Here is an 8,760-nt window from a genome sequence, read left to right as displayed (position 1 = left end):
GTTAAAGCTGTGGTGTTATTTGATTAGCAGACAGAAGCAGGTATTTATTGGCTGCTGTCTCTTTAAGACCAAGCGCACGGACCTAATACTGACACACATCCGGTTTCTTTCGCAGCTGTTTATGTTCATTTAAGACATAACCGGCTGTGTTTACTACAGTACTCGCCAAAACGGGTATTTTAACATAACTTTGTGTTTATGTGAAAGAGGAATCAATTCGCTGTTCATGCGGTGTCTCTCTCTCTCTGCGTGTGCGCGCTTCGGGTGTTTGCGGCAGCGGCTGAGCGCATAGAAAACAGCGCGTGAGTTAAAATTGCTTGAATGTGTAAATTGGCAAGACAAAACATGTGCAAATGATAAACTTTCACTCTATGATGGTTAAACTTAAGTTAATCCGCGAATCACATCCGTGCCGAACTGTGGGGCCTGGTCCGTACGGATCACGGATCATCTACGATCCGTTGCACCCCTACTGATAAGCAACAAGTACTTGTATTCTAGATCTCCATAAGAGGTGATTGCATAATAAAATTGTTTAGGCAAAAAAATGTTCTCCTGTATGTATGAATGCGAGTAATCCATGTAAATATTAAAGGGGTCATATGATGCGATTTCAATTTTTCCTTTCTCTTTGGAGTGTTACAAGCTCTTGGTGCATAAAGAAGATCTGTAAAGTTGCAGACACTAAAGTCTCAAATCCAAAGAGATATTCTAGCACACCTCGCTTTTCAGAACAATGAGCTTTGTAAAAATTGACGCGTTTCAGAAAGGCGGGGCATAGAAGATAGAGTATGTGGAAAATAATGTTTTTTTTTTGTTGTTTTTTTTACCTTAAACCGCATAAACACATTTCATTACACCAAATACACAAAATAATGTTCTTTTTAGCAACATCATATGACCCCTTTAATAAATTAGACCCAGTGTTTGGCAAGGATTAATTGGCGTAGTTTTGCCTCTTTGACACAGATGAGGGCTGCTTGGTTGTTTCGTATTAAATTATGGAAATAGTATTTTCTAAAGGTGGAATAGTACAGGAAAAACACAGATTGCATATAATTTTTTTATTTAACTGTAATCTGCATGTACCTTGTCTTTCAGTTGAAAAATGGTGTGAAAAGAAAAGCAGACACTACTACCCCTTCTGCCTCTTCCATCTCCAGCTATGAGTCGTCCTCTTGTGTAACAGAACCAAAAGTCCTTAAGTTATTCTCCAGGCGAGGCAGCGGCCGACCCATCAAACCTCCCTGTAAAGACCTTCCTGAATCACCACCACAGCATCAGGTGGGCAGAAGGAACAAACTCTCAGAGAGACTCAAATACTGCAATGCCATCCTGAAAGAGATGTTTGCCAAAAAGCATTCTGCTTACGCCTGGCCCTTTTATAAGCCTGTGGATGCAAAGGGACTGGGCCTTCTTGATTATCATGAAATCATTCACCAACCTATGGATATGAGTACCATCAAAGTGAGTACCATGGTTGTGTTAATATTACTGGATAAACATTGCTCACTGTTATTGTTTGATATGTAATGGGCATATTTTTTTCTAACAGAAAAAGATGGAAGCTCGTGAGTACACAGATGCATTGCAGTTTGCTGCAGATATGCGGCTCATGTTCTCAAACTGCTACAAATACAATCCACCCGGTCATGAGGTAGTGACCATGGCAAGGAAACTTCAGGTGTGTTTTTATGTGGTTTGATCATCTTTTAAAATCCATTGTTTGTCTTATTTTTCTTTTTCTTTTTTTTAAATAAATACAATACTCGCATATTGCTCTCAGAAAATTCAGTCTTTCCTGACAGGGTTAAAGGGGACATAACACACACACAGTTTTGCCAATCTCGTGTTAATCTTGAGTACCTATATAGTAGTATTGCATCCTTCATACCGCCGAAGAGTCTTTAGTTTTATCAGATTTATAAAAGAAAGATTCAGCTTTACGATTGTCTCCGAAAACAGCCGAGCTCCTGGAGGTGTGCCGTGGGCGGAGCTAAAGATTGACAACAAAACACAGAAATTTGATGCAGTTTTACTCGCCGCCTGCAGTTTCGACTCATGACTGGGATATTTTATCGCTGGGACAGCTCCATTTTTCTGTATCAAACAATCTGCAAATCCAGTGTCGAACTGGGCCTTGTTTATAAAATGTTTGTTTCCGAAATGACGGGAACAAACAAACACACATGCAAAACTCTGTTGCTGTCCCGGAAAAAAAAAAAACTGCATCCACTGTTCCCTTAACGCTGGGTTCTTTGGGAAGCTAAAAAAGGTTATCTTTCCCTCACATCCAAAAAACACACTTCTTTGGAGACATTCTTCTGGAGCAAGTCCTGTGCAGCTCTGCCGACGACTTCTGTAACCCGAATGAAGCACGTTGATGGGTGCGCTCTTGCACTCGCTGTAGTCGATGTGTGCGCTCTCTTCTGGGAGAAGTGCCCATACAAGGAATTCCACCCTTCATGACGTCATGAAGGGTCATGCTCTCAAAAAAACTTTCCAAAACTAGTTTGAACCCGCAAGGACTGTTTTTGGTACAGACGTCATACGTCCAAATAATTTTTTGAAACTTTGGCCATGTTTAGCATGAGAATCCAACTCTTTAACAGCGTAAATAACTCCATGTTAATGTTTTTTATTTTATTTTTTTCACCCAGGATGTTTTTGAGTTTCGGTTCTCCAAGATTCCTGACGAGCCGAGGAATTCAGCCCCAGCCTCTAGTCAGAACAGAGTAAGGAAGGAGAGAGCACAAAGTCCGTCCAGCTCTGAGAGCAGTGACAGTGAATCATCGTCTCCATCAGAAAACTCCTCCGACACAGAAGAGGATGAAGAGGAGAGAACACAAAGGCTCGCCAGCCTGGAGGAACAGGTAAGACTTGCATATAGACGTTTGAGTCCCTTCACGGATACACACATCCTCTGTTCCAACACCGTCACAACACCATAGTCACACCCAATGTGGTCACACTGGCTCCTTCAGCAAATTCTATGGCATTATTGCATGTAATCTTTGTAGCGAAAATAATTCCAGTATGTTCTTTGCCAAGAAGCGAGAGAGGTCTCATTTATTAATATAATTAGGAGGACATTTAAGTCTGCACAATTGCAAATTTATTTTTGCTTGTGTATGTTGTGGTTTAAGCTTAAAGGGGACATGACACACATTTTTGCCAATCTCACGTTAATCTTGAGTATTACATAGTAGTATAGTAGTATTGCATCCTTCATATCTCCGAAGAGTCTTTAGTTTTTTCAGATTTATAAAAGAAATATACAGCTTTACGATTCTCTCCGAAAACAGCCGAGCTCCTGAAGGTGTGCTGTGGGCGGAGCTAAAGATTGACAACAAAACACAGAAATTAGATGCAGTTTTACTCACCGCCTTCGATTTCAGCTCATAACCACAATATTTTATTGCTGGGACTGCTTTATCTTTCAGTATCAAACAATCTCCAAATCCAGCGAACTGGGCCTTGTTTATAAAACATTTGTCACCGAAATGACAGGAACAAACAAACACACGTGCCAGAAAAACAAACTGCATCCACTGTTCCCTTAACGCTGGGTTCTTTGGGAAGCTGAAAAAGGTCATCTTTCCCTCACATCCAAAAACACACTTCTTTGGAGACATTCTTCTGTAACAAGTCCTGTGCAGCGCTGCCGACGACTTCTGTAACCCAAATGAAGCACGTTGATGGGTGCGCTCTTGCTCTCGCTGTGGTCGATGTGTGCTCGCTCTTCCGGGAGAAGTGCCCATACAAGGAATTCTGCTCTTCGTGACGTCATGAAGGGCCATGCTCGAACAAAAGGTTTCTAAACTTTAGGAGTGTATTTGGCACAGAAATACCCCGTCATACGTCCAAATAGTTTTTTTAAAACTTTGGCCATGTTTAGCATGAGAATCCAACTCTTTAACAGTGTAAATAACTCTGAATGCATGGAATAGCATTAGGCCCCCCCTTTAATAGGTGTTGTGCTTAAGCGTAATATGGTTTGACATTAACATGTTGCCAATGAGTGCATTCAAAATCAGCCTGCTGTGAGGGTTTGGATGCTGCCCATTTGTACAGTAGGCAGTGAAAATAACTTGCTAAGTTTTGAACTATAGATGGACAGTATTCATATATGTACTCTTATATAATGTCATTTCTGTCTTTACTCGCCAGCTGAAAGCAGTACGAGAGCAGCTCCAGTTACTGACCCAAACACCTCTCCTGAAACCAAAGAAAAGGGAAAAGTCCAAGAAGAAAAGGAAGAAAGAGAGAGAGTCCAGTAAACGAAAAGGTGAAGAAATGAAGAAACCGGCAAAAATACAGAAGAGGTCCAACAGCAAGTCGTCAGGGTAAGAAAATGTGTGGAGCGTGTGGGCCCTCATCATCCCCATTTCTACCCTAAGAATAATGTATAGATCTTTATGCGAAGACAAATTCTCAAAGAAATTAAAATTTACATTGACTTTGTTCTCAGGTGGAAGGAGAGCAGAGCATATGACTCTGAGGAAAAGATGAATGCTTTACCCATGTCTTATGAGGAGAAACGGCAGCTGAGTCTAGACATTAACAAGCTTCCTGGAGACAAGCTTGGCAAAGTAGTGAATATCATCAAGGCCAGAGAACCCTTGCTCAGGGACACAGACCCTGAGGAGATCGAGATCGACTTTGAGACTCTCAAACCTTCAACCCTTCGAGCTCTTGAGTGCTATGTTGTCGCTTGCCTCCAAAAGAAACTGAAAGAAACTGACAGTGAGTACTGTTCTGTCAATATTAACAGCTTTTTTATGCTGGGACACATTATATATGAAATATGTAAATAAAATTATGTGAGAAGTAGTACTAAAAGCCTTTCACACTGGGTCTAATACAACTAAATGGCATGCAAACCAAAAGTATTTGCATGTTTTTGACACTGCAACTACATATGCCAAATCAGGCGACACTTTTCATCATTATCTGAAAAAAATGTAATGCCCACAGATTATAGCAGTACAGTGTTTTCGCTTCAGTATGAAGGCGTTCATAAATAAAAAGAACATTATTTGGTGTAATGAAATGTTTATGCGGTTTAAGGCTAAAAAAAAACACATTAGTTTCCACATACTGTAAATTATTGTTTCTCCTCTATGCCTCGCCTTTCTGAAACGCATCAGCACATCTGAATATTTGGGTTGAACTGTTCTGGAACAGTGTTGTAAATACAACTTAACCACTGATTTCTAGTTGTGTCCTCTTTTGGAAGGCCAAACAAAGTAGTTTCGCTTTCACAACGAAACACACAGCGTCTTCACAACATGGCGGTGGCAGCAATAATAAAGTTACACCGCCTTTCTTTGCATGAACATTTGGGCGGCATTATGCAAATCTTCCCACACAGTGACGTAGACATGTGGGGGCGTGTTTGAACGAGGCGTTTTAGGAGGGCGTGGACCAGTCTTAAAGGGTTAGTTCACCCAAAAATGAAAATCAGCTTGTGTTTTACTCACCCTCGAAGCATCCTAGGTGTATATGACTTTCTTCTTTCAGACAAATCCAGTCGAAGTTATATTAAAATTTGTCCTGGCTATTCCAAGCTCTATCATTGCAGTCAGCGGGTGTTGCAGTTGAACAGTCCACAAGTCGTCAAATAAAGCGCGCGCATTCATAATAAAACGTGCTTCTCACGGCTCCGGGGGGTGAATAAAAAGGCCTTCTATAGTGAATCCATGCGTTTTTGTGAGAAAAATATCCATATTTCAAACGTAATAAACACTTTTATATCACTTCCGCCAACTGTCATACGCGGAAGCTGTGCCGGAGGATGACGTAGTACGTCGGCGTTGCAAGATTAGTGACGAATGCGGAGAGACAACAAAACAAAACGCTGGTCACGAATTAGAGGTACAAACCGAAGATTTGCAAAGAAAAATGTCGGAGGATTTCGATATAAGCCAAGAGGAGGTTTTCCTTTGCTAAAGTAAGGAAACTTTGCTTCCTTTGCTCCTGTAAACAAACTCGCGAGACTAGCATATCGAGCTTTATTTGACGACTTGTGGACTGTTCAACTGCAACACCCGCTGACTGCAATGATCGAGCTTGGAATAGCAAGGACAATTTTTAATATAACTCCGACTGGATTCGTCTGAAAGAAGAAAGTCATATACACCTAGAATGCTTCGAGGGTGAGTAAAACACAGGCTAATTTTCATTTTTGGGTGAACTAACCCTTTAACTTTTATAAAGAGTATCTCTTTGGGTTTGAGACTTTAGTCTTTGCAACTTTAGGGATCTTATCTATTCACGAACCGCTTGTAACACTCCAAAGAGAAAGGAAAACTTGAAATTGCATCATATGACCCCTTTAATGAAGCTTAGGTGCCATAAATGCATTTACACCACAAAATTTCAAATGCATAAATAATTTTATAAGATTAATGTTTTAAATATTTTTGAACGTACAAGTTAAAAATGTTGGGAAAAATGCAATACTTTTAAATATGAAACCAAACCACCAGTAGATGAAGGTAAACGAGAGAGTCATTAGTCATGCATTCAAATGGCTGATTCATTCAAAAACTAGGCACGTGACTACTATCTTTATGAATGGATTACTGAATCATTGACTCACTCGATTCGTTCAAAAACGTGGATTCATTCAGTATCGAGTCTCGAAACAACGCTGTGTTGCTCGGATACTCAAAACTGTTCTGTTGTGGCTTTGATTGAAACTTCGTCAGCGAACTTGAGCAAAAACAGTCAATATTGTATTACAAATTGCGAACTTTGTGTCGGTTTAACTCACAATGAAGAACTTCCATGCCGACGACATGTTTACATGCGGATGTGTGCCGTCAAAACGGACCGGCTGTGAGATGAGGGGTGTTCGATTTGAAGCAGAAATGCGCAGACCGATCAGACATCAAAGTACCGCGAGAGCTACAGAGAGCAGATGGCTCCACATGCGTTCAAATTGCTCTCGCGGTACTTTGATGTCATATAGCGATCGGTCTTGCGCATTGCTGCTTCAAGTCGAACCGAGAAAGGGACTTTGTTCGAACACACTCCTGTCTATGAGCTTGCAATTCCTCTCTCTCTCTCTCCGCCCAGACCACCCCCCTTTTGTTTTTTTCTAAACAAAATAGATGCATACTCTACAACTCTCACAAAACAAAGTGTGTAAAAGGAGACATTTTTATCTAATATTTATGGGTGATCTTTTTACATTATTAGAAAAGAAGCTCCAGAAGAAGTCTAAAATCAAGGAAATGGACAAAGAGCTACAACACACGAATGGAGAATCAAACGATAAAAAGGCCAAAAGTAAGTATATGCATTTATTTGTTCATTCCTTTTTATGTAATCATATAAATGCAGTATAAACCTGTATGTTTCCCCTTCTGTGTGCAGTTGAAGCTTTAGGGGAGTTTAAAGATGCGAGCCATCCATCTCGTTTGAGTGACAGCAGCAGCAGCTCGTCCAGCTCTGACAACAGTAGTAGTGACTCTAGCTCCTCTGATAGCTGTGACTCTGATTCAGGTTAGCGGCTTCACACCTACCCACCAACCCTTTTATTCACTCACTGTCTCTCAGGCCAGTCTGTTCCCCCTGCTATCTATCTGGCCACTGATGCAGAAAACAAACCAAAAATTGTAAAGCTTACTCGGACACGTCCCCAGCATTATAAACTTTCACTTATTTCACCTTAACATCGACTGGACAACAAATACTTGAAACGTTACACAGTTCAACTTATTATTTTATTATTATTTTTTTCAATTAAAAAAAAAATGGTGTATGTTCATTGTTTTGTGTTCAGGCCAGTCTGTTCCCCCTGCTATCTATCTGGCCACTCAGACAGAAAACAAACCAAAAATTGTAAAGCTTACTCGGACACGTCCCCAGCATTATAAACTTTCACTTATTTCACCTTAACATCGACTGGACAACAAATACTTGAAACGTTACACAGTTCAACTTATTATTATTATTTATTTTTTTTTCAATTAAAAAAAAAATGGTGTATGTTCATTTTTTTGTGTTCACTACACTTGTCCTTTGTCACTTTTGTAATATAAAGAAAATTGTGCACTTTTGGCTCCAAATTAGTAAAAGAATAAGTCATCTCTCTTTCTCTCTCACACTCTTTCTGTAGTTTTTGTTGGATGCTATTGTTTATTTGTTTTCCAATGTTTGCCATTTTGTTCTTGTTTTATCACAATCACTTTTTTATGTTGTTGCTGTAGTTTAAGACAAGTTTAAGACCAGCTGGCTCTTGGTGTGGGGTTTTCCTTGTTTCATACACCCTCAGCACTTTCAAGTTAAAAATAGTGGTAAGGGCTCCGAAGAAATGCCGGTTTCCAATATGGACCTTCACCAAACATAACTGAGAGCAGTTATATGTGTCATATGCTATTGTCCCTGTTAAGAGTTACAGCTGGTCTGTTTTAAACTGCTGCTTTGAATCATTACTATGTGGTTCCCCTGTTGCATTACCTTATAATACTTGTGTGAGTTCATGCAGAGATGTATATGTAATCATAATCTAGAATAGATTGTAAAAACATACATCGATATATTGTATGTGAGGGTACTTGGATTGTAAACTATAGTTGGAACATGGAAGGTAGGACCAAAACAAGCTCAGTGTTTCCCTTGCCATTATATTAGGGGGGCGGCCCGCCCCCCCCGCCCCCCTTGAAGGTCAAGTTAATTTTATTTAATTATATTTTCTCTATAGCGCCAGATCACAACCGAAGTCATTTAAAGTTACCTTTCCGATAGAAC

At 40.1% G+C, this 8,760-nt stretch overlaps 1 protein-coding gene across 7 annotated transcripts in view; it reads left to right on the top strand.

Moving 5' to 3' along the window:
* brdt (bromodomain, testis-specific) overlaps positions 1-8,760 on the top strand; it is a 24,316-nt gene that overhangs the window by 8,998 nt on the left and 6,558 nt on the right. For all 7 annotated transcript variants that reach the window (XM_016541574.1, XM_016541571.1, XM_016541572.1 and 4 more), the window contains 7 exons: positions 1,102-1,467; positions 1,556-1,684; positions 2,661-2,873; positions 4,171-4,346; positions 4,472-4,746; positions 7,207-7,296; positions 7,384-7,512. In XM_016541574.1, coding sequence (XP_016397060.1) covers positions 1,102-1,467; positions 1,556-1,684; positions 2,661-2,873; positions 4,171-4,346; positions 4,472-4,746; positions 7,207-7,296; positions 7,384-7,512 — 1,378 coding nt within the window. The remainder of the gene's footprint in view (positions 1-1,101; positions 1,468-1,555; positions 1,685-2,660; positions 2,874-4,170; positions 4,347-4,471; positions 4,747-7,206; positions 7,297-7,383; positions 7,513-8,760) is intronic.

This window comes from Sinocyclocheilus rhinocerous, unplaced genomic scaffold (genome assembly GCF_001515625.1).
Source record: "Sinocyclocheilus rhinocerous isolate Xijiao unplaced genomic scaffold, SAMN03320098_v1.1 scaffold1179, whole genome shotgun sequence".
NCBI lineage: Eukaryota > Metazoa > Chordata > Actinopteri > Cypriniformes > Cyprinidae > Sinocyclocheilus > Sinocyclocheilus rhinocerous.
This window is presented reverse-complemented; position numbering and strand designations above follow the sequence as displayed.